The sequence below is a fragment of the Enhydra lutris genome, unplaced genomic scaffold (genome assembly GCF_002288905.1).
Source record: "Enhydra lutris kenyoni isolate GAN:26980312 unplaced genomic scaffold, ASM228890v2 scaffoldscaffold34, whole genome shotgun sequence".
NCBI lineage: Eukaryota > Metazoa > Chordata > Mammalia > Carnivora > Mustelidae > Enhydra > Enhydra lutris.
The window spans coordinates 24,719,924-24,745,534 of record NW_019154118.1 but is presented as its reverse complement, the minus strand read 5'-3'; the positions used below and the strand labels follow the sequence as shown (position 1 = coordinate 24,745,534).

General features: G+C 38.9%; 1 protein-coding gene across 6 annotated transcripts in view; it reads left to right on the top strand.

Annotated features, from left to right (window-relative positions):
• The window catches only part of LOC111153730 (ATM serine/threonine kinase), a 125,724-nt gene that overhangs the window by 43,505 nt on the left and 56,608 nt on the right, over positions 1-25,611 (top strand). For all 6 annotated transcript variants that reach the window (XM_022512915.1, XM_022512913.1, XM_022512916.1 and 3 more), the window contains 7 exons: positions 1,381-1,501; positions 9,135-9,308; positions 10,587-10,756; positions 11,711-11,957; positions 19,806-19,921; positions 20,525-20,651; positions 21,086-21,285. In XM_022512915.1, coding sequence (XP_022368623.1) covers positions 1,381-1,501; positions 9,135-9,308; positions 10,587-10,756; positions 11,711-11,957; positions 19,806-19,921; positions 20,525-20,651; positions 21,086-21,285 — 1,155 coding nt within the window. The remainder of the gene's footprint in view (positions 1-1,380; positions 1,502-9,134; positions 9,309-10,586; positions 10,757-11,710; positions 11,958-19,805; positions 19,922-20,524; positions 20,652-21,085; positions 21,286-25,611) is intronic.

The window sequence follows — 25,611 nt, the reverse complement described above, 5'->3', positions numbered from 1 at the left end:
AATAAATAAGATCTTTTAAAAAAAAGTGTAAAGGCTTTGGTTACTAAAAAAGCAGAAGGGACAAAATTGAGCAGAGTTGTTCTTAAATATGATAGGATATTATGCAGAGAGCACTGATCAGCTTTTTTCCATCACATGAAGAAATTAAATAGATCATCAAGGCGTAAAGCTATCCACTTTGCAGGATAAAATCACTTTTTTTTTTTTTTTTTTGAAGTAGACTCCATGCTGGGCATGGACCCCAGCACGGGACTTGTAAGATCTGAGATCAAGACCTGAGCTGAAATCAAGAGTTGGACATTTAATCAACTGAGCCACCAAGGCGCCCCAGGATAAGATCACTTTTTAAAATTAGAGCATGAGGACAGGAGCCGAAGGCTTGGTGTTTGATCAGAGGATAATTTTTCTTTATGGGCTAGTTTGAGTTCAGGACTGTTCAATTTTGGGCAATAAGCTAAAAGATTTTTTTTTTTTTAAGATTTTATCTGTTTATTTGACAGAGAAATCACAAGCAGGCAGAGAGGCAGGCAGAGAGAGGGGGGAAGCAGGCTCCTTGCTGAGCAGAGAGCCCGATGATGCGGGGCTCTATCCCAGGACCCTGAGATGATGACCTGAGCCGAAGGCAGAGGCTTAACCCACTGAGCCACACAGGTGCCTCAAGCTAATAGATTTTTTTGAGACCCTTCCAGTTCTAGGAGAAAATGGAGTATATTTTAAAGACCTGACATTAACCAGTGGATATAAACCTGTTTAAATGGGATTAGATTTCAAAGGTTTTTATTTTTATTTATTTATTTTTTTTTTTTTTTTAAAGATTTTATTTATTTATTTGACAGAGAGAGATCACAAGTAGACAGAGAGGCAGGCAGAGAAAGAGAGAGAGAGAGGGAAGCAGGCTCCCTGCTGAGCAGAGAGCCCGATGTGGGACTCGATCCCAGGACCTTGAGATCATGACCTGAGCCGAAGGCAGTGGCTTAACCCACTGAGCCACCCAGGCGCCCCATTTTTTTTTTTTTTTTTTTTTTAAAGATTTTATTTATTTATTTGTCAGAGAGAGAGAGAGAGAGAGGGAGAGGGAGAGAGAGCAAGCACAGGCAGACAGAATGGCAGGCAGAGGCAGAGGGAGAAGCAGGCTCCCTGCTGAGCAAGGAGCCCGATATGGGACTCGATCCCAGGACGCTGGGATCATGACCTGAGCTGAAGGCAGCTGCTTAACCAACTGGGCCACCCAGGCGTCCCGATTTCAAAGGTTTTTAAAAAGAAGGCCCAGTATACTATTATATCTCACAATGTGATTTGTGTCCCATGACATGCTTTAGAAAATAATGTTAAAGGAAAAAAATTATTTCACTTTTTGCTTTTTTTTTTTTTTTTTTTAAGGTTATTCCAGGATATGAAACACAGAGGCTCGTCCACATTATTGAAAGCACTTCCTTTGAAGCTTCAGCAAACAGCTTTTGAAAATGCATACTTGAAAGCTCTGGAAGGAATGAGAGAAGTGGTAATGCATGCATAAGTGCTCTTATCATATACTTCTTATAAATATGTCATCTCTTACTTTACCAGTGTGGCCTAGGACAGTGTGCATCCACCAGTTTACTAAAATAACTGTGTGACTTAATTGAAATTGGTTGGAATTGATCCAATAATGGCAATTTCTTTGGTTCAACTTATATGTACTATTTTTTTGTGGGAAAAACAAAATTTACTGGATTTTTATGGGAGTACAAATGGCTTTCTTATTTTATTAAAAAAAATTTTTAAATTGAAGTAGGGGTAACCTACGATGTTGTATTCATTTTGAGTATGTAACATAGTAATTCTGTAAATTACTAGTGCCCGTCTTAAGTATAGTCACCATATAGCATTATCACAGTGTTATTGTGTATATTCTCTGTGCTGTGTTTTTCATTTCTGTGACTTATTTTATAGATGGAAGTTTGTACCTGTTCATCTCCAATCTCTATTTCACCCATCCCCCCACCCACCAGCCCTCTGACAACCACCAGTTCTCTGTATTTAAGTCTGATTTTTTTGTTTGTTTTGTTTTGTAGATTCCACATTAAGTGAAATCATATGGTGTTTGTCTTTTTTTGAACTTATTTCACTTAGCATTATACTCTCTAGATCCATCCATGTTGTTGCAGATGTCAGGATCTCTCTCTTTTTCCCCCCAATGGCTGAGTAATACTCCATCTCTCACACACACACCCTCACACATACCCACGCACCTGCCACATCTTTATCCGTTCATTTGTCAGTGGACACTTGGGTTACGTCCATCTCTGAGATATTGTAAATATTGCATAGGAGTGCATATATCTTTCAAATTAGTGTTTTTCTTTCTTCAGTAAGGTCCCAGTAGTGAAATTTTTGGGTCATAAGGGATTCCCATTTTCAATTTTTGGAGGAACCTCTACACTGTGTTCCACAGTAACTGCCCCGGCTTGCATGCCCACCAGCAGTGCACGAGGCTTGCCTTTCTCCCACGTCCTCCCAACACCTGTTCTTTCTTGTCTCCCTCGTACCGGCCATTCTGACAGCTGTCAGGTGATGATAGCTCGCTCTGATTTTGGTCGGCATTTCACTGATGATGATGTGTCTATTGGCCATCTGTATGTTTTTAGAAAAATGTCTGTTTAGGTCCCCTGCCCATTCTTTAATCGAATTGTTTCTGTGTGGAGTTGTAGAAGTTCTTTTACAGTAAATATTTTGGTTGTTAACTCCTTATCAAATGTATCATTTGCCAGTATCTCCTTTCATTCAGTAGGTTGCCTCTTAGTTTTGTTAATGGTTTCCTTTGGTGTGCAAAAGCTTTTCATTTTGGTGGAGTCCCAGTGGTTTACTTTTGCTTTAGTTTTCTTTGCCTTAATAGACACATTAGAAAAATGTTGCTAAGGTCATTGTCCAAGAGGTTACTGCCTGTGTTTTCTTCTAGGAATTTTATGATTTCAGGTCTTTTTTTTTTTTTTTTTTTTTTGAGATTTTATTTATTTATTAGAGAGAGAAAACACAAGCAGGGGAAGCGGCAGAGGGAAAAGGAGCAGACTCCCCGAGGACGAGGGAGCTGACGTAGACTCCCTTCCAGGACCCCGGGATCATGACCTGGGCTGAAGGCAGATGGTTAACTGACTGAGTCACCCAGGCGCCCCTCTCATTTAGTTCTAACATCCATTTTGAGTTTTTTTGTGTATGGTATAAGAAAGCGGTTCAGCTTTATTTTTTGGCAGGTAGCTGTCCAGTTTTCCCAGCACCATTTATCGAAGATACTATTTGTTTTCCATTGTATATTCTTGCTTGCTTTATGGTAGGCTAATTGACCATGTAAGTGTGGGTTTATTTTTGGCCTCTTTTTTCTGTTCCATTGATCTCTGTGTCTTTCTTGTATGCCAGTTCATGCTGTTTCAATTACTGTAGCTGTGTAGTGTATCTTGAAATCTGGGATTGTGATACCTCTAGTTTTGTTCTTTTTCAAGACTGCTTTGGCTACTTGGGGTCTTTCCTGGCCCCATACAAATTTTATAAGGTCATTTATTCTATTTTTGTGAAAAATGCTATTGGTATTTTCATAGGAATTGCATTAAGTCTGTAGATTGCTTTGAATAGAATGGCCATTTTAACAATACTCTTCCGATCTGAGGCATGATACATATTTCCATTGTTTTGTGCCATCTTCAGTTTCTTTCATCAGAGTGTAGGTCTTTCTCCTCCTTGGTTAAACTTGCTCCTAAGTTTTTCATTCTTTTTGGTATAATAGTGAATGGCATTGTTTTCTTAATTTCTCTTGCTGCTACTTCATTATTAGTGTATGAAAGTGTAACAGAGGGGTGCTGGGTGGCTCAGTTGGTTGGGGCTGCCTTCGGCTCAGGTCGTGATCTTGGGGTCTTGGGATCGTTGCCCCACATTGGGCTCCCTGCTCAGCGGGGAGTTTGCTTCTATCTCTGCCTTCGACTCCCTCTGCTTGTGCTGTGTGTGTGTCAAATAAATAAAATCTTTAAAAAAGAGTGCAACAGATTTCTGTGTATAAATTTTGTATCCTGCAACAGTATGCTGAATTCATTTTTGAGTTCTAATAGGTTTTAGATGGAATCGTTAGGATTTTCTATGTATAGTATCATGCCATTTGTAACTAGTGATAGTTTCATTTTCTCCATAGCAATTTGGATGCCTTTTACTTCTTGTCTGATGGCTGCAGCTAGGACTTCCAGTACTGTGTTTAATAAAAATGTCAAGAATAGACATCCTTTACTTGTTCCTGATCTTAGGGGAAATGTTCCTTTTTATTCACCATTGAATATAATCTTAGCTGGGGTTTTTTCGTAGATGGCCTTCATTATGTGGAGGTTTGTTCCTTCAAAGTTTTGTTTAGAGTGTTTATCATGAAAGATGTTGTATTTTGTCAAATGTTTTTTTGCATCTGTTGAGGGGACCATATGATTCTTGTTCTCCCTCTTGTTAATGTGACATATCATGTTGATTGATTTGTGAATATTGAATCATCCTTGTATCCCTGGAATAAATCCCCTTGATTTCAGTGAATGGTCTTTTTCGATGTCTTATTGAATTTTGGTATTATTTTGTTGAGGATTTTTGCATCTCTGTTCTTCTGGGATATTGGCCTGTTTTTTTGTTTTTGTTCTTTTTTTTTTTTTTAATTTTTTATTTATTTGTCAGGGAGAGCACAGGCAGGTAAAGTGGCAGGCAGAGGCAGAGAGAAGCAGGCTCCCTGCTGAGCAATGTGCCCGATGTGGTACTCGATCCCAGTACCCTGGGATCATGATCTGAGCCAAAGGCAGACGTCTAACCAACTGAGCCACCCAGGTGTCCTCTTGGCAGTTTTTTGATTACTGATTCAGTTTCCTTACTAGCAACCTGTCCAAAAATTATGTTTCTTCCTGAATCATTTTTGGGATTCTCTGTTTCTAGAAATTTATCCATTTGTTCTAGGTTGTCCAATTTATTGCCATATAATTTTTCATAGTATTCTCCTATAATCCTTTGTCTTTCTGTGGTGTTGGTTGTTACTTTTCCTCTTTCATTTCTGATTTTGAGTGTTCTTTTTTTTTTTCCCTTGATGAGTCTGACTAAATAAAGATTTATCAATTTTGTTGATATTTTCAAAGAACCAGCCCTTGGTTTCGTAGGTCTTTTCTATTTTTTTGTGTTTTTTTTTTAGTCTTTTATTCGTTGCCTCTCTAGTCTTTCTTATTTCCTTCCTTCTACCAATTTTGCCCTTTGTTCTTTTTCCAGTTCCATTTGGTGTAAAGTTAGGTTGCCTATTTGAGACTTTGGTTGTTTTCTTGAGGTATGCTATACACTTCCCTCTTAGAACTGCTTTTGCTATGTCCCAAAGATTTTGAATTACCGTGTTTCCATTTATTAATTTCCTCTTTGATTTCTTTATTCACCCATTGGTAGTTCAGTGGCATGTTGTTTAGCTTCTGTGTGTTTGTGTTATTGTCTTTTTTTTTTGTAATTTATACTTCTGTGGTTGGAAAAGTTTGATATGACTTCAGTCTTCTTTTTTTTTTTTTTTTTATTTGACAGACAGATCACAAGTAGGCAGAGAGGCAGGCCGAGAGAGACAGGAGGAGGAGGCAGGCTCCCTGCTGAGCAGAGAGTCCGATGCAGGGCTCGATCCCAGGACCCTGGAATCATGACCTGAGCCAAAGGCAGAGGCTTTAACCACTGAGCCACCCACGCGCCCCTGACTTCAGTCTTCTTAAAATAGCTTTTTTTATAAGATCTGATTAGAGGCTAATTTGGAGAATAGGGAGTGGTAGGACGAAGTGGATTTTAAAAAGTGTTCTAATAGGGAAGATCAAATTATATTGGTCTTTTTTAGTGAACCTTGTGATTTCCGTATTTCTTTGAATATTTTTTTAAAAGATTTTTATTTATTTGAGAGAGTGTGCCCACATGCGCGAGCAGGAATGGGTGTGTGGGGGCAGAGGGAGAGGGAGAATCCCAAGAAGACACCCCACTGAGCACAACTTGAGTTGGAGCTTGATCTCACCTCTGTGAGATCATGACCTGAGCCTAAACTATGAGTGGGACGTTCAACCAACTGAGCCACCCAGACACCCTTAGAATGATAATTCTCTTTAGTGGCTTAATTACCTGAATGTTAGAAATTATTTACTTATTGGGGCACCTGGGTTGCTCCGTTGGTTAAGCGTCTGCCTGAGGCTCAGGTCTTGATCCTGGGGTCCTGGGATCCAGCCCCGTGTCAGGCTCCCTCTTCAGCAGGGAGCCTGCTTCTCCCTCTCCTTCTGCCTACCGCTCCCCTGCTTGTGCTCTCTCTGTCAAATAAATAAAATTTTAGAAAAAAAAAAAAAAAAGAGGGGCGCCTGGGTGGCTCAGTTAAGCGTCTGCTTTAGGCTCAGGTTATGATTTCAAAGTCCTGGGATTGAGCCACATCATGCTCTCTGCTCAGCAGGGAGGCTGCTTTTCCCCTCTCCTTCCCACTTGTACTCTCCTGCTCTCTCTCAAATGAATAAATAAAATCTTAAAAAGAAAAAAAGAAAATTTATTTATACCTTGGTATGTTCTTAAAAAATATGTGAGACAGTTAACAAATACTATCTAATTGATGATAGCGTGAAACTGAAAAGGACAGTTGCATGAAAGAAGGAATTTCAAAAAAAAAGTTTGAATAGATTGAAAAAAATGTGATTAATAAAAAACTTAATAGAGATGTATATCATACATTTTAAGATTAGCCGGTGTTGGGCAAAAAGGGAACATATTGACCTGATAGAAATTCATTTGTAAAAAGTCCTAAGAAGTTTTACATCTTGAGAGCACTCTATGAATCTGCATTGTAATAGTATCAGAAGAAGCAAATTCTGTCCTAGACATCGTTGATAGAAGCATACTGTCCTGAATCCGGGGTCCCCTGTACGTTATTAAGGACAGCGAGCTTTGGGACGCCTGGGTGGCTCAGTTGGTTGGACGACTGCCTTTGGCTCAGGTGATGATCCCGGGGTCCCGGGATCGAGTCCCACATCGGGCTCCCAGCTCCATGGGGAGTCTGCTTCTCCCTCTGACCTTCTCCTCCCTCATGCTCTCTCTCACTGTCTCGCTCTCAAATAAATAAATAAAATCTTTAAAAAAAAAAAAAAAAAAGGACAGCGAGCTTCTTGGGTTTGGTTCTGAGTAAAAGCAGATTTTTTTTTTTAATATTTTATTTATTTATTTGACAGAGATCACAAGTAGGCAGAGAGGCAGACAGAGAGAGAGAGATAGAGAGAGAGAGAGAGAGAGAGAGAGAGAGAAGCAGGCTCTTGGCTGAGCAGAGAGCCCGACACGGGACTCGATCCCAGGACCCTGAGATCATGACCTGAGCCGAAGGCAGCGGCTTAACCCACTGAGCCACCCAGGCGCCCCAAAAGCAGATTTTTAACTAGGATGTAAGAGAGTCTGTAGATGTGTTTCTCTTAAGCCGGTGGAGGAGCTGTTGTAGTGGGGGACTCCTAGCAGTCTGCCATTGATGGCCATTTAGTAGAGGAATCTGGCTCCTATTTTCATTGTTCCAGAAAAACAGAAGTAGGGTCAGTGAACAGCAGAGTTTTCAAAATGTGAAGAGAAACTTTTTTTTTCTTTTTAAAGATTTTATTTTTTTTTAACTTTTTTTTTTTTTAAAGATTTTATTTATTTATTTGACAGAGATCACAAGTAGGCAGAGAGGCAGGCAGAGACAGAGGAGGAAGCAGGCTCCCTGCTGAGCAGAGAGCCCGATGTGGGGCTCGATCCCAGGACCCTTGGATCATGACCTGAGCCGAAGGCAGAGGCTTTAACCCACTGAGCCACCCAGGCGCCCCTAAAGGTTTTATTTTTAAGTCATCTCTGTACCTGATGGGGTGCTTGAACCCACAACCCCGAGATCAAGAATCCCATGCTCCACCAACTGAGCCAGCCAGGCCCCCTGAGGAGCTTTTATCAATTACAGCTAGTTAAAAAAAATGTTCACGTCTATTGGGATATTATAATGATAGGTCATTAAGTTAGAAGCATGTATTCTTTTGTCTAGCTGCCTAGTTGTCTAGGATTTTATTTTCACTTTTGACAATACATGTGACAGTATTTTTTAAAGTATAAAGACCTATCAAATAATAAAGATAATGAAAGCTTCTTAGGATATATACTTGGTCATGGAGAAGGAGCTTATAATCATTCTCACCTTCTTGCAATTTTTTTCTTCATTTGTTTTAATTCCAGTCAATGTACAGTGTTACATTCGTTTCAGGTGTTCAATACAGTGACTCAGCACTTCCATATATCCCCTGGTACTCACCATCACAAGTGCCCTTCTTAGTACCCTCACCTTCTTCTTCTATCCTATTTTCTTTTTCTTTTATGTTATGTTAGTCACCATACAGTACATCATTAGTTTTTGATGTAGTGTTCCATGATTCATTGTTTGCGTATAACACCCAGTGCTTCGTGCAGTCTGTGCCGTCCTTAATACCCATAACTGGGCTAGCCCATTCCCCCACCCCCTCCCTTCTAAAACCTGGAGTCCGTAGTCTCTCATGGTTCATCTCCCCCTCTGAGTTCCCCTCCCTTAATTTTTCCCTTCCTTCTCCTAATGTCCTCCATGCTATTACGTTCCACAAATAAGTGAAACCATATGATAATTATCTTTTTCTATTTGACTTATTTCACTCAGCATAATCTCCTCCAGTCCCATACATGTTGATACAAAAGTTGGGTATTCATCCTTTCTAATGGCTGTGTAATATTCCGTTGTGTATATGGACCATATCTTTATCCATTTGTATGTTGAAGGGCATCTTCCACAGTTTGTTAACCCATCGTCACTCCTCCCCTCTGATAACCATCAGGTTGCCCTTCTTGCAGGTTCTTTCTTGTTTTTCTTTACTGCTTTATACTTTACTGTAATGCTTGTGAATTCTTTCCATAAGATCTTATCAAAAACAGCTATTCCTCTACAACAACTTTGATATTTTCTCAGATCTCTGGCTGGCTTTGACTCCATCGCTGTGAGATGTAACAGTGGTCAATGGCTGCTTATTAAATGTTATAATGGGTGAATAGATTTTAGACTGATAGGCTTATTTGCAATGTTTGTATATTTACATTATATTATTATTTTTGAAATTCTTTTCAAGTCCCACAGAGCTGAGAACCCTGAACTTTTGGATGAGATCTATAACAGAAAATCTGTTTTACTGATGACGATAGCTGTGATTTTATGCTGTAGCCCAGTCTGTGAAAAACAGGCTTTGTTTGCACTATGCAAGTCTGTGAAAGAAAACGGATTAGAACCTCACCTCGTTAAAAAGGTACATGTAGATGAATATTTTTTATTATCCTCCTTGTGTGACTTTTAAATAATTTAAAAAGTTAAAGCTTACTTTAAAGTGGCACTTGTTAAAGACTTGGAGACGATTTATTTTTTAGATTGGGACTATAGGAAAGTAGTTAACTCTTTAAATAGTGTATGTTTATTTGGATGCAGTATCATTTTTTCTGTTAAGCATTTCACAAAGTATTCATTGAACTAGCAGGAATGAAAGACAACTCTTCCAGACCATGCCCTCTGGAATTGCTTTTATTGAGGAAATCACATGGAGAAAACGAGCAGTAGCAGGTGTTTTGCCTGATAGATTCTGGGTTACAGCCTTGGGATCTAGAACTCAGATCAGGGAGCGGGGAAACCCCTAACGTGCGCGACTAGGGAAGGAGCACTTGGGTCCAGTCGTGTAGTTGCACCAGCACGGTATTTTAGAATGCTCGCCTCTGCCCTAGTCTAGCACCTCAGAGTTCATGGTTTGGAAAGTTCCAGACCTTTCTATTGTAGATGTTCGTGTGATGAACCAGTGATAGATCAGTGGCCTGATTTCCATGGAACTGGCTGGTAGGCCAACCTGTAGGTCCTTAGTCTCACGCAAGCTAATCTATCACCTCTCCATATTAAAACAAAAAGTTTTGGTTTTTTTTTTTACGTATACTGCTACACTACCTAATTATTATTTTTTTAAAGATTTACTTATCTTAGAGAGGGAGCAGGGGAGGAGTAGAAGGAGAGGGAGAAGAGAATCCCTAGGAAAACTCCCCCTCCCTGCCCCCCCCACCCTGAATGCAGAGCCTGACACGGGCTCCATCTCATAACTCTGAGATCATGACCTGAGCCAAAATTGAGTCGGACACTTAACCTACTGAGCCACCCAGGCGCCCCTCCACTACCTGATATAAGTGGATTATAGTGGTTGGATTTTTCTCATTTAGATCTAGGACTGAGAAGAACTATTATTTTCCTTTAGACCTTCCTTTGAAATATAATGAAAGGTTGAACATAGCAATATATTTTTCCATTTTTATTCATTTAACATGTACTAAGTGTTTGCCGTGTGCTATGCTCAGTGCTAATTATATTAAATACGTGTTTCTCATTGAGTCTCTCAGAAGTCCAGGTACTGTTATTGTCCCCATCTCCTAGATGAGGAAATCAGGCTATAGGATACTTCAATGATTGCGTCAAAGTTTTACTGTAAATAAAAGATTTAAGTGATTTATTTTTCATTGTTTTCTTAAAGCATTGACTTTTCTGATCTGTGCAGGTTTTAGAGAAAGTTTCTGAAACATTTGGATACAGACGTTTGGAAGACTTCATGGCTTCTCATTTGGATTATCTGGTTTTGGAATGGCTAAATCTTCAAGATACTGAACATAGTTTATATTCTTTTCCTTTTATTTTACTAAATTACACAAATGTTGAGGATTTCTATAGGTAGGTCTACCTATGGCACACATGAAATATGTTCATTTTAAAATTAGATGGAAATGTTTGGCAGCCCCTTCCCCCCACCTTACACACACGCACGTTCATACACCCACACGTCCCTCCATGTGCACGTGCACACACATGGAGCTGGAAGACTTGTAGGGGTGCTTACAGGGCTGCTTGTTTGAATCGACATGTATGGAAGAGAATCACTAGACTTAGGGTCTGGTCCTAGCTGTGCCGATGATGAGCTGTGTGAGTTTGGGCAAGCCATGGAAGCACCCCCTGGGCCTTCGTTTTTCCATCTGTACAAGGGAATTACAAGGTCTTGAAGGGTTCTTTTAGCTTCAGTGTTTGATAATTTTCCCTATGACAAATCAAAGATAAATTGTTTCTCCTTGCTGTTGCTTGGCTATGGACCATTTTGTCATTATTTTTATTAGATTTAAAGTTTAATGTAAAAATACTTATTTTGCTAATTCTTAACTCTTGAGAAGAAAATTTTGAAAATGAAGAGGATTGGAACAACTAAAGAATAATGTTTGGGTATCAGGATGATGGGAAAATAGTTCGTAATTATTCAGTGGCCGTTCTTTCATTTTGGCAATAACAGTTTGGCATTAATAGTTTGAATTTGTAAATTTCTTTCACATTTCATTTTACATAAATGAAATAATTTTGCATCAGTCGGTTATGCAAAAGAAATAAATGTAGTTCAGTTTTTTTGATCATAGAATTAGGGTGGTATAGTCTCAGATCTGTTTCTTAAATTTGATTATTTAGAATTTATTTAACTTCATTTCTCCATTTATAGAATTAGAGTAAGAATGCTTAGTGATCTAGATAAGGTGGCGCTCTCATGGTTACTAAGTAAAGGATTTTTTTTTTATTTTAAGAGCTATGTTACAAAATTTGACAGAAGTTATATATAACATATACTTTAAAATTTTATATTTTCAGATCATGTTACAAGGTTTTGATCCCACATCTGGTGATTAGAAGTCGTTTTGATGAGGTTAAGTCCATTGCTAATCAGATTGAAGAGGATTGGAAAAGTCTTCTAGCACATTGCTTTCCAAAGATTCTTGTAAATATTCTTCCTTACTTTGCCTACGAGGGTCCAGGAGACAGTGGGATGGCACAGCAGAGAGAGACTGCTGCCAAAGTCTATGATACCCTTAAAGATGAAAACGTCCTAGGAAAACAGGTAGGGCTTTGCTTTTACCTACTAATCCTCTAATTTTTCCATCCATCCATCCATCCTTCCTTCGTTCCTTCGTTCCTTCCTTCCTTGCTTTCTTCCTTTCATAGGCTCCAGGTCCAAGATGGGGCTTGAACTTCTGATCCCTAGATCTGGGTCACATGCTCTGCCAACGGAGTCAGGCAGGCTCCCTGTCCTTATCATAAACTAATTCATTGGAGTTATAACTTCACAGTTTTAACACTTTTCATCATTTATGCAGTAAAATTTAATGTGTAGTAATTCCTGTCTAGGATAGGCAATCTGTGAATTTTTTTATTTGCTTTTTAAAAAAATTATTTATTTATTTATTGCTTCTTTTGATTGGCTTTTTTTTTTTAAAGATTTTATTTATTTATTTGACAGAGATCACAAGTAGGCAAAGAGGCAGGCAGAGAGAGAAAGAGGAAGCAGGCTCCCAGCTGAGTGGAGAGCCCTTGGGACTTGATCCCAGGACCATGAGATCATGACCTGAGCCTAAGAGGCTTAACCCACTGAGCCACCCAGGCGCCCTTGATTGGCTTTTTAAATGAAATATTTTTAATCAGAAATTTTAAAACTTTGGAATATTTTTATTGATTTTTTTCCTTTTAAAAAATGTCTTAATTGCTTACTGGAGCGAGAAGAGCTGCTGGCCTGGGATTGTGAGGAGCAAGTGACTTATATACTTTGGAGTTGGGGGAAGTAAAGACAAAGTGAAATTCCAAAAGGATTTTCATATGCTAAAGAAGACTGACAGGATGGGGGAGGGAGGCCTGGCTATTGTCAAGCTAAGGTTGTTTTTCCTTTTAGCAAGGCACTAATGATAAGACAGTTGGGAGTTTCTTGGAGGAATTTTAAACTGTGTATCTCAAGTATTTGTCATTGGGCTACAGGAAATTTAGTTTTATCTATATTTCCTTCTGCCTTTGTTTCCCACATCATTTCCCCCTGAATAGTTTCTACCCTTAAAATCTTTAGGATTGCTGAGGGTGGAAGGTCTTATCTTTTATAACTTCTTCCTGCTGCTGAATCAAGATGTAGAGATGTCCCTACCCATGGGTTGACATTGGTCAGGTGGGGATTTTTTTTTTTTTTTTTTAAGATTTTATTTATTTATTTGAAAGAGAGTACATGAGCAGGGGAGGGACAGAGGGAGAAAGAGAATCTCAAGTAGACACCCTGCTGAGTAAAGAGTCTGATGTGGGGCTCGATCTCACAGCCCTGAGATCATGACTTTCTTGAGCTGATGTCAAGAGCCTGATGCATAACTAGCTAAGCCACCCAGATGCCCCGAGTGGGGAATTTATATGTCGGAGTTACCAAAGGCAGAGGTGGCTAATCCAAGCTAGACAACATATAGCTGAATCTCCTTGAGTAGAAAGGATTGTCTTGTCAGCTGGAAGTTATGGCAGGGAAGGAGCCTTGGCACCGGCAATGGCAACAAAATAAGGTTAATATTATTATGAGAAAGAGAAGCCTGAACAAAAGACCTTTGATAGCTGGCCATAATTGTCTTGCAGTCCCGGAGCTTTAACCAAGCACTAAAGGAAAGAGAGAGATCCTTTAAAGCATTAATTTCACTCAATCCTCTTATATTTTGGTGACATCTGGAATACATACACCACATTCTGGTTTTTTTTTTTTTTTAAAATTTTTTTTTTTTTTATTTGACAGAGATCACAAGTAGGCAGAGAGGCAGGCAGAGAGAGAGGAAGGGAAGCAGGCTTCCCGCTGAGCGGCGAGCCCGATGCGGGACTCGATCCCAGGATCCTGGGATCATGACCTGAGCCGAAGGCAGCGGCTTAACCCACTGAGCCACCCAGGCGCCCCACCACATTCTGTTTTTATGTTAGTACTTGTTTCACCTTCTGCAGCAGTGAAAAGATCTTAATGCTATTTTGATAGTTCTTTAAGGCCTTAATGGCATAGCAAGCAATTTCATTTAAGCAATTATGTAATTAATAAGAAGCACCTTTATAGAAGCAAAAGAAAAAATACAGTTTAATGGGTAGAGCAAATTATAAACCCAGTGTTGAGTCTTGCGTGCTTAAAATCTAATATTTACAAAGATATGTTGTTGAAACTGTTTTTCCTCTATAACAACCTCCATTTTTAATCAGAGATAGCCAAATGAAGACTAATTCGATTGTTAAGTCCCATTTTAACAAAATTGTCCTAATAATTTACATAAGCAAGAGTAGGGATAGATCATATAGCTCTTTTAGAATCTGCTTTCCTGGAACTTTTTATAAGGAGTCTTGACTGAACTTTTAGTAGCCTCTGTAGGCCAGAAGCCAGGCAAAGTGCTTGCCATCAGACATGCCTGCGATACCTCTAGTTTTGGGCGAATTCCTCTTCTCGAGTTTCCCGAGGCTTCCTGAGGTTCTTGCTTGTGCCAGGGCGTGACATTCTTTACTCCCCTGGTAAGGCTGCTGGGAGCTCTGTAAACAAGGGATCGGGCCAACCCTTCCAAAGGGCTTTGTTAACTTCATGCTTCATAAAGCCAACCTTGGTTCCCTTAAAGCTTTATGGTCATATCTGAGTCTGTGCATGTCTCTCAAATATGGCGTTCCAGTCAAAGCTGTGGTAAAATAACCAGTATTTCCAGTGGTGTTTTGTTGTGAGGAGAATAGATTCTTCTTCTTTTTTTTTTTTTTAAAGATTTTATTTATTTATTTGACAGACAGAGATCACAAGTAGACAGAGAGGCAGGCAGAGAGAGAGAGAGAGGGTAGCAGGCTCCCCGCTGAGCAGAGAGCCCGATGCGGGACTCGATCCCAGGACCCTGAGATCATGACCTGAGCCGAAGGCAGCAGCTTAACCCACTGAGCCACCCAGGCGCCCCAAATAGATTCTTCTTGAACTTGTGCAAATGACTGTGATTGCTCTGTAAGAAGAAAGCTCACTGAGAGTTTTAGAATTTCAGAGGGTTCAGGTAGAAAGAAGAGTTAAATGCTTCAGTTTCTTCACAAATAAATGCCACGTTTCTGTAAGTCGTAGGTATCTTAAGGGAAAGATTCTTCAGTCTGGTAGAGTAAACATTAGAGAACCAGCAATGTTTCTATTGTTGTTTCTTTAAAGGTTTTATGTATTTGAGAGAGAGAGAGAGAGAAGAGTGAGCACGCACCAATGGGGTGGGAGAGAGGGAGAAGCAGACTCCTGCTGATTATGACCTGAGCCAAGGGCAGCCGCTTACCCACTGAGGCACCCAGCCGTCCAGGAACCAGCAGTGTTTCAAACAAGAATTACAAAAACTATCCATATTACTAAGCCTTGTTTAGTTTGAATGCAGCTTTTTAGTTAGTTCTGGAAATTCTACCAATTTTAGTTCTAAGATCTTAAAGGTATCAAAAAACCTGTTTTGGCAAAAGCCCATTTTATGAATCTCTTTAAAGATGAGACGTGTCACAATAGAATAAGAATGACTATAAATGAGACTCCAAAATGGAAATGGTTGAAGATCTGATGAGAGGTTACAGTGTAGCTGGCAAGGACATCTGGTTATTTGTGTGAAACATAACACTAACATATTAAAACTTATTGAAACATATTAAATGTATGTTTAACATATTAAAACTTCAGGAATTACATATGTTCTCTAGAATAGTTTAGCATTTACCCAGACATAACCAAAGGCCTTGTCATTGTTTGTTTGGCAGTGCTTCCAGAGAAACTTAACCATACCAGATACAAAGGCCTAATGAGTCAGAGACTTCATTTATAATTTAAATCCTGAGAAGTTTGTTAAAAAACCTTAGAAAGTTATAAAACACATGCCTGAATAGTGGATTACAAATATTACAAAGCTTAAAACATAATTATTTATTTAACCAAGATGACAAATATGTAGGGTTATATAGTTAGCAAAATTTAGCTCCTTTAATATTTAGAAGCTTTAAGGAAGTGACCAAAGACTTGATAAAGAGAAAACCTAGAAACCGGTTCTCTGGGCAGACAAAAGAAAAAAACCTTTGTTTACATTTTCTTGTCAGGTGCAAACCAGCAATTGAAAACTGTCTCTGAACAGAGAGAAAAGCAAAATTTCAATGTTACACCAATATACTTTTAATATCCATTCATTTCAACTTTAGTCCTGACCACATATAAAATTCTTTTCCAAAAATTTCCCCTCATAAACCTTTTACAGCTTTTTCTCTCTCTTTTTTAAAAAAATATTTTATTTATTTATTTGACAGAGATCACAAGTAGGCAGAGAGGCAGGCAGAGAGAGAGAAGGAAGCAGGCTCCCTGCGGAGCAGAGACCCCGATGTGGGGCTCCATCCCAGGACCCTGGGATCATGACCTGAGCTGAAGACAGAGGATTTAATCCACTGAGCCACCCGGGTGCCCCCCACCTTTTTCATTCAAAGTTTTTTCCCTTATTTCCATTAGTCTTAATTACACTTAGAAGAATTTTAACTTTTCAAAAACTTGGTCCCCAGCGAAAACTACATTAGAATCCAGTTGTGAATGTCACGCCGGAATTCTTTAGATGGCAGATTTATGAATTTATGAAAACAGAGATTTATGAAAACATAGAGCATGTTTTCAAACACTCAAATGTTCTTCTCTTCTGTGCAATAAGAAGCCAAAAACACAAACCTGCCTTCATTAATCAGTGCTTTACCATCTTACTTCATTTGAGAAAGACCTAAATGTCCAATGAATTCAGTGCCGTTTAAGCCTTAGTTTATCAAAGACAGTCTTAACGATAACCCACGAAAACTGAGACAGAAAATTAATCATCATTTTAAGTCATCCTTTTGCTAAAAAATTACAGCAGAGTTAATAATGAGCTTATTTGACCTTTAACAAACCTAGATTTAAAAAAACGTTCATATTTAATGCTGATAACTCTAAAAACATGTCTTTTTTAATGAAACCAACAAACTTAAATTAGCCTAAATACCGGATATATTCCACCTGTGTCCACTTGAAAGTCACTCTGTTCTCTGTAAAATTTATTTTAATTGGCAGTAATAAATAAGTGCAAACCAGATGTTAAATTTCAGCTAGTACTGAACAGCGTGTAGGAAGTGTTCCTCTTTACTTTTCAAGAAGTATGATCTCAAGGTCCCATACCCCACTCTTGCTTTTTCCCACGAGACTGACTATATGTAATATACTTACAAATCATGTTCATTGTTTGTCTACTCTGCTATAAGTACTCTGAAGGTAGGATTTTTTACTTTTTTCTGTTTTGCCGGTGTATCCTGGCTACTTAGTATATAGTGAATACTCATTATTTGATAAAAGATGGAATCAAGTAAAAAAGGATCTATGACAACTTCTGTTTGTTTCGTAGTAATTTAGATACATCCAAAATTATTTGAGGGAACTTAAAACACATAAACTTTTTTTTTAAAGTAAAAGAAGATTGGTTATTCTCAAGGGTTTGTTTTTTTTTCTTTTAATGTAAATAAGGATGACTAACCAGGGTTGGCTAATGTTAAAATTACAATTGGCTAAACTTCAAGAGTTTTTTTTTTGTTTGCCCAGTTACTGTATTGAACCAAGAAATGGAACATGGAGTTTCTCACTTGCCTCTGTGGACCACTGCCAGTGGAGCTAGATCTAAGTCAGTATGGAGGCAAATGAGCTCCTTTCTCAAAAGACAGTTGAAACAGAACATTGGTGCTTCAAAGGTTATGGAATTTATGAAAGACCCTGCTTTTACCCCTCCCAGCCATCTCCCTGCTTCTAAGCAGGCATAATCTTACTACTTTTTTTAAATGTACTCAAACTAGGGACCCCTGGGTGGCTCAGTTGGTTGAGTGTCTGCCTTGGGCTCAGGTCATGATCCCAGCGTCCTGGGAATGAGTCCTACGTTAGGCTCCCTGGTCAGCGGGGAGCCTGCTTTTCCCTTTGCCTGCTGCTCCCCTTGCTTGTGCATGCTCTCTTTCTCTGTCTGGCAAATAAATAAATAAAATCTTTAAAAATAAAATGTTTAAAAAAATAAATGTATTCAAACTAAAAGATAGCAATTTGCAGAATCCGAGTAAGTCAAGGAGGGGAAAATAATTACAATGAGGCCTGATTGAAACGTCAGTGTTAAGAATGGAGAGAGGCAAACTTGAAACTTGGTTAAAGACCTAAATTATTGTTACTCAGTTCCAGTTGGCATTACGTTGTTGTAAGTTTGCTTTTTCTTTGGTTCTCTAATATACACTTTGTCCGAATCAATTTTCTAGATTCTGTCTTCTGTGCATTAAGTGTTGGTACAACTATTATTAGTCTCGGAGCCTCTAAAATTTGTCAGTTGTCAAAAGCCTGAGATATTAACAGTTAACAACATTGGTGGGCTGTACCTAGACACCTGCATAATTTATATGTCCCCTAGCTAAACATTACAGGTCTTGCTTATTGTAGAATGGTACAAAACTCATGAAGCCAACTGCCGTTCTGTGTGTAAGGAAATTCGCTAATGTTTCCTCCAATATGAAACAGAGGCAGCCAGTTTGTCCTTCCTTATCCCAGATACGCTTTGAAGCGAAGCTGCATTCTTAAAAGGGCTGCAGCCTTGGAAGGGCTGGCCTGAGTGATGCATGAGCCTGAGGGAAGGGCTAGGATCTTTACATTCCATTCTTTCTTGTCCCGTTTTAAACCATTTCTGTTGTGAGGCAGCACGTCTGCACATCTCCTCATCTCCTTGCGCACCGAGTGAATCAGCCATTTACCTTTTAGTTTTGAGCACTGCGATTCCTTACTTGGAGAGCTTAAGAAATCTACCTTTAAGTCTCCACAATCGTCGTTCATTTGGGTGAGGTATAGTGCAGCGGACCCATTCTTTACACTGAATTTATGTCGTCTGTGAGGCCGGGGTAACAGGAGGTGGATCGATGACGAGCCTGCTCCTGTCCGGGAGGGTTTCCATCTACTCTTGTTGACGGGGGATGTGGGGAGCAGCTAGCCTCAGAACTGGGGATATCAGCCAAGTAGAAATCTGGGGAAAAGTCATGCAGGGAAGGCACTAGGAATTCTTACTAGTCAGTCATTCCAAAGCAAGATGGATTTTCCGAGTAAATCAAGGGTAAAATGCACTTTAAGAAGCAGTGTAGGAGGGCGCCTGGGTGGCTCAGTGGGTTGAGCCGCTGCCTTCGGCTCAGGTCATGATCTCGGGGTCCTGGGATCGAGTCCTGCATCGGGCTCTCTGCTCAGCGGGGAGCCTGCTTCCCTCTCTCTCTCTGCCTGCCTCTGTCTACTGTGATCTCTCTCTGTCAAATAAATAAATAAAAATTAAAAAAAAAAAAGCAGTGTAGGTCAGTGGGGAATTTGGTTGGCAGGAAAATCACTAGGTTGAGGAATTCAGTGCTACACCTGAAGCCTTAGTTAAAATGATTCTTTAAAATTATTTCTTATTTTATTTGAGAGAAAAAGTGAGAGAATGAGTGAGAGAGAGCACAAGCAGGGGGAGCAGCAGAGGGAGAGAGAAGTAGGCTCCCTGTTGAGCAGGGAGCCCAATGTGGGGCTTGATCCCAGGACCCTGAGATCATGATCTGAGCTGAAAGCAGAGGCTTAACCAACTGAGCCACCCCAGCACCCCTGATTCTTAAAATTAAACAAGAGTCAGATTAAGGGAGTCTTGTTGGGTATGATTTCCTTACCTTCCTTTCAGGCTGCAGGGTGGTTGCGCGCAGAATGAGTTAGCTGTATGTCTTGCACATCTTAGGTCTTTGGTTATTTATTTCCTTTTTTAGTCCTGGATCAATTTTGGAAGTGATGCAGTAACATTGTTACTCAATGTTACTCAAAGTTACTCAGTGTTACTCAAACTGTCTTAAAAGGTCACAGACGTGAAAACTTAAATGTTATTTTAATTTTGTATCCTTACAGATTGATCATTTATTCCTTAATAATTTACCAGAGATTGTGGTGGAGTTACTGATGACGTTACATGAACCGGCAGCTTCTGGTGCCAGCCAGAGCACGGACCTCTGTGACTTTTCAGGGTATGGGTATTTTAAACTTAGAGAGTTGGCTGCAGTTTCAGAATTTCTTTGGGAAGTTGATTGGTTGACGCCTTCAGATGTCTCTTTCAGTTTTTAGGCACATACTGTGTTTCCTGTGTAAGCTACTTGAGAGCACCCTGTACTCACTCTGTGCCTTACTGTGCTAGCTGTCCAAAAAAGTAGTAGTATCTCCCAAAGTGATTTCACTTTATAATTTCCTTTCATATAAAGAGTGTCTGATCGCCAGTATCACAGTATTAATAGAGCTTTAGTTCAGAGCTAAAGTGATACCAAGGCTCATGTGTAGAACTGCCGTTAACTTCATTAAAGATTTCTTAAATCATTTAAAATAAAGTCATGGAGGGTAAAAGTATTAGGATATTCTGACTGATAATGTATAGAATGTGATAAGTCATTTGTGATTTTAGTAAAATCCTGGTGTTTCAGTAGGAAAATAATTTTAGAACCTGGGGTTATTATAATCTCAGTTTTCTTTCTGAAACTTCACTGGTTTCTGAAACTTCAACAGAATCTTTTTTTTTTTTTTTTTTTAAATAATTTTGTTCTGAAAATGATGACTGCTTTTTTTCCTATAACTTGTAGGGATTTGGATCCTGCCCCTAATCCACCTCATTTTCCATCACATGTGATTAAAGCAACATTTGCCTATATCAGCAATTGCCATAAAACCAAGCTGAAAAGCATTTTAGAAATTCTTTCCAAAAGCCCTGTAAGTATACATTACTATTATAATAACTGATGAGAGAATTCCTTCTTTTTCAGCTAGAAAATCTGTGTAAGTACATCTTAAAAGAAAAAATAAAGAGAAAACTTGTCTGAATCAATCAAGAACACTCATTTACAAGTTTATATCTTGGTATTTTACTTTTCAGTATTAATTGAAATATGTTGTATATGAAGTGTGAATTTCAGGATACTTTAGTCATACATTGACTTAGGGAGTATATATTTTTGAAAAGTACTGTTTGCTCTCTGAAAACTAGGTAAATTGACAACAGTTTAAGATACTATTCCTTAATGTGGTATTTGCCTTCAATATCAAACCAAAGCAAAATTCTGTAATTTATTATTTTGAAAATATATTTATCATAGTTGAGTATACATGATTAGATAAGTTTTTTATCAATTGTCTTTATTTTCTAGGATTCCTATCAGAAAATTCTTCTAGCCATTTGTGAGCAAGCTGCTGAGACAAATAATGTTTATAAAAAGCACAGAATTCTTAAAATATATCACCTGTTTGTTACTTTATTACTGAAAGATATTAAAAGTGCCTTAGGAGGAGCTTGGGCCTTTGTTCTTCGAGATGTTATCTATACTTTGATTCATTATATCAACAAAAGGTACATAATATATTTAGACTAATATATAAGTTGTTTTGTCTACCTTATCTTAATTGAAATTTTATAGTTTCAAGAGGTAGAAGTGGGAGTATTGCTTCCTTAATTTTGCTTTTTAATATCTATACCCAGTATTTTTAAAAAATTACATTATCCCTCCAACTCTAGAGATATTAAGTACTCTAAGGGTCTTCAACATTGTAAAATAAACGAATTTTCAGTGACTTGATATATATTTGTCACTGTAGCACTTCTGGTCCCCAATTCCTAAGTGTAGGGAAAATGGTGTTTCTCACACACACATGCAAGGAACCCTCCAGACACCAGCTGGGTGTCCTATATTTCAGCTCCTAATGGTTGCTTAGTGTCAGAGCCCGCGACTGAAAGCTCAGTCCTGAGAGACTGCCTGCCCCTCCTTCTTTCAGATACCAGCTGTGCTTCTGACCAGCCAGCTCTACGCTTCCGGTTCCAGGGACCCTCCTCCTTGAGTCTGATTCATTTGCTAAACTCAGAAAATTCTCAGAACTCAGGAAACCTGTTTACTGACCGAATTACCAGTTTATTATAAAAGGGTGTGGCTCAGGCACAGCCAGATGAAGAGATATATCACGGAAGGGGGTGGAGCTTCCCTGCGCTCTCCAGGGGCACTGCTCTCCCCACATCTGCATGTGTTCACCAATCTGGAAGCTCCCAAAGCTGGTCCTTGTGGGTTTTTATGGAGACCTTGTGACAGAGACATGGTGGTTTACAGCACTGGCTAGTGGGTATTGACACAGCCTCCATTCCCAGTCCCCTCTGCAGAGATCAGGGGAGTGGGACCAAGAATTCCAGCCCTTGATCACAAGGTTGATCGAGGCAACCAGCCCCCATCCTCAGGTGACCTAGATGCTTTCAGAAGTTAGAGACACTCTTCTTGCCTTCATCACTGGTGTTCCTGGAGTTTTAGGAGCTTTGTGCTGGAAGCAGGGATGAAGAGCAAAATATCTTTCTTACTATAAATCACAGTATCACAGTTAATGAAGATTTTGGGTATCTGTTCAGTTTAAGCATCTTTATTCTTTTGAATTAATTTTGATGATGTTTCTATTTGTTTTCTGATTAGTACATAACATTGCCTTCAAATGTGAACTCTTCAGAGCAGACAAAGAATATCTTTTTCCGTTTTGTTTTGTCATATTTTTCTTAAAATCCTTATCTAGGGGCGCCTGGGTGGCTCAGTGGGTTAAAGCCTCTGCCTTCAGCTCGGGTCATGATTCCAGGGTCCTGGGATCGAGCCCCGCATCGGGCTCTCTGCTTGGCGGGGAGCCTGCTTCCCCCTCTCTCTCTGGCTCCCTCCCTGCCTACTTATGATCTCTGTCTGTCAAATAAATAAAATCTTTAAAAAAAAAAAATCCTTATCTAGCTCTTACTATATGATTTGCAAATATAGTCTGGATAGTGAATCAGCATATATGATTTGTATGTAGTTTATCCCATTCTGTGCATTGTCTTTTCACTTCCCTGATAATTTCTTTTAATGCACAAAAATTTTTAATTTTTTAAAAATACTTTATTTATTTGACAGAGAGGAAGGTCACAAAGAGACAGAGAAGCTGGCAGAGAGAGGAGGGGAAGCAGGCTCCCTGCTGAGCAGAGAGCCCGATGTGGGGCTTGATCCCAGGACCCTGAGACTGTGACCTAAGCCAAAGGCAGAAGCTTAACCCACTGAGCCATCCACATGCCCCCTAAATTTTTAATTTTGATGGAGTCTGATTTATCTGGGTTTTTTTGTTTGTTTCTAAGGCTTTTGATTTTTTATCTAAGAATCCATTGTCAAATCCAAGTTCATGAAGATCTACCACTATGTTTTATTCTAAGAGTTTTCTAGTTTTAGCTCTTGTATTTGTGTTGTTGATCCATTTTAATTTTTACGTATGGTATGCAGTAGGGGTTCAGCTTCATTCTTGAGATCTAGTTGTTCTAGTACCATTTGTTGAAGAGACTATTCTTTCCCTGTTGAATGAACTTGTCGTTTTTTCTTTTCCCTGTTGAATGAACATGTCAAAAATCATTTGGCCATGGATGTGTGGATTTATCCATGGATTCTCAATTCTATACCCTTAGTTTGCCCTTATGCCAGTAACACAGTGTTTTGATTACTATGGCTTCATACTAAGTTTTGAAATCTGGAAGTGGGTATCTCCCAACTTTGTTCTTCTTTTTCAAGATTGTTTTTGGCTATTTGGGGTGCCTTGCAACTCCCCTGTGAATTTAATGACCAGCTTTTCCATTTATGCACAAAAGACTATTGGAATTTTGAGTGAAATTGCATTGAATATGTGATCATATGGATAGTATTGATATCTCAACAGTTTGTCTTCTAATCCATGAACATGGGATATCTTTCCATTTATTTGGACTTGTCTAATTTCTTTTATCCTTGCTTTACAGTTTTCAGTGTACAAGAGTTTTGTTTTTTTGGTTAAATTTATTCCCAGGTGTTTAATTCTTTCAAATGCTATTGTAAATGGAATTGCTTTCTTAGTTAAGATTTTAGATTGTTACTGCTGATGTACAGAACTAAAACTGATTTTTGTGTGCTGATCTCATGACTTGCGATTTTGCTAACTTAATTTATTAGTAGATTTCTTGTGGATTCTTTGGGAATTTATATGTGTATAGAATCATGTCATCTATGAATATAGTTTTACTTTTTTCTGATTTTGATGCCTTTTAGTTCTTGTCTAATTACTTTGGCTGGAAGTTCAATACAGTGTTGAATAGCAGGGATGAAGTGGGCATCCTTGTCTTGTTCCTGATTTTAGTGGGAAAGCTTCCATTCTCTCAACATTGATTATGTTGGCCTGTGGGTTTTTCATAAATTACCTTTATTGTGTTGGATAAGTTCCTATCCATATCTTTCTGCCTGTTTTTATTGGGAAAGGAGATTGAGTTTTGTCAAGTGCCTTTGCTGTTTTTATTGAAATGATCATGTATTTTCCTTCATTTTATTAATGTGGTATATTACATGGATTGATTTTCTTCTGTTAGCTCACTCTTGTGTTCCCGGGATAAGTCCTACTTGCTCATGGTATATAATACTTTTAATAAGCTCTTACATTAGCTTGCTTGTACTTTTTTGAGGAGTTTTAAATCTGTGTTCCTTTTTTTTTTTTTTTTTTTTTTTTAAGATGCTGTTTATTTGGCAGAAAGAGAGCGCACACACAAGTACAGGGAGCTGCAGAAGGGGAGAGGAAGTAGGCTCCCCACTGCGTAGGGAGCCCGGATGTGGGGCTGGATCTTAGAAGTGTGGGATCATGACCTGAGCTGAAGGCAGATGCTTAACCAACTGAGTCACCCAGGCGCCCCTTAAATCTATATTCCTAGGGGACACTGAGAATTAAGATTTTCCCGTGGTATATTTATTTTCTTTGGTATTAGAGAATTTCTGGTCTCCTGGAATGAGTTAGGAAGTGTTCCCTACTATTCTGTTTCATGGAAGAGTTTGAGAGACTGCTATTAATTTTTAAGCATGTGTTTGGTAGTGTTTTTCTAGTCCCCCACACCCCACCCTGCCGGTCTTCTTTTATAATGTAGGTGGTTACTGCTCCGTATTTTCCTCTCAGAGGTGTCTTTGCTGCATTCCATAAATTTGGGTAGGCTGTGCTTCTGTGTTCATTTGTCTCTAAGCTCTTTTAGCATATTTAAAACAGGTGTTTGAAGTCTTCGTCTCGTAATTCTGCTCTCTGAGCTTCCTTGGGACTGTTTCCGCCCGTGTATCTTATTTCTTTAAATGGGCCATCCTTTCCTACTTTCCTGTTTCTTTGTATGCAGTGTGATTTGTGTTGAAGTAATGGATTTTTTTACCTTAAAAATATCCTTAGTTAAAAATTTGTTACATTGGTTTCACGTGTATAATGTAATAATTCAATAGTTTTATACGTCACTCGTCAGTGTAAGCATCCTCTTAATCCTTTATCTGTTTCCCCCGTCCCCCCCACCCACTTCCCCTTGGCAGGCACCAGTTCTCTGTGGTTACGAATTTATCTTTTCGTTTGTTCTGTTTCTCACATTGCACATACGAGTGAAATCATGTGGTATTTGTCTTTCACTTATTTCACTTAGCAGAATACCTTCTAGGTTCATCCGTGTTTTTGCAAATAGTATGATCTCGTTGTTTTTTATGGCTGAATAATAGTCTACTCTGTGTGTGTGTGTGTTTATCTTGTTTACATATTCATCCATCACTGGACACGTGGGCTGCTTCCATACCGTGGCCACTCTAAAAAATGCTGCTGTAAACATAGGGATTTACATGTCATTTTGAATTGTTTTCATCATTTTGAATTG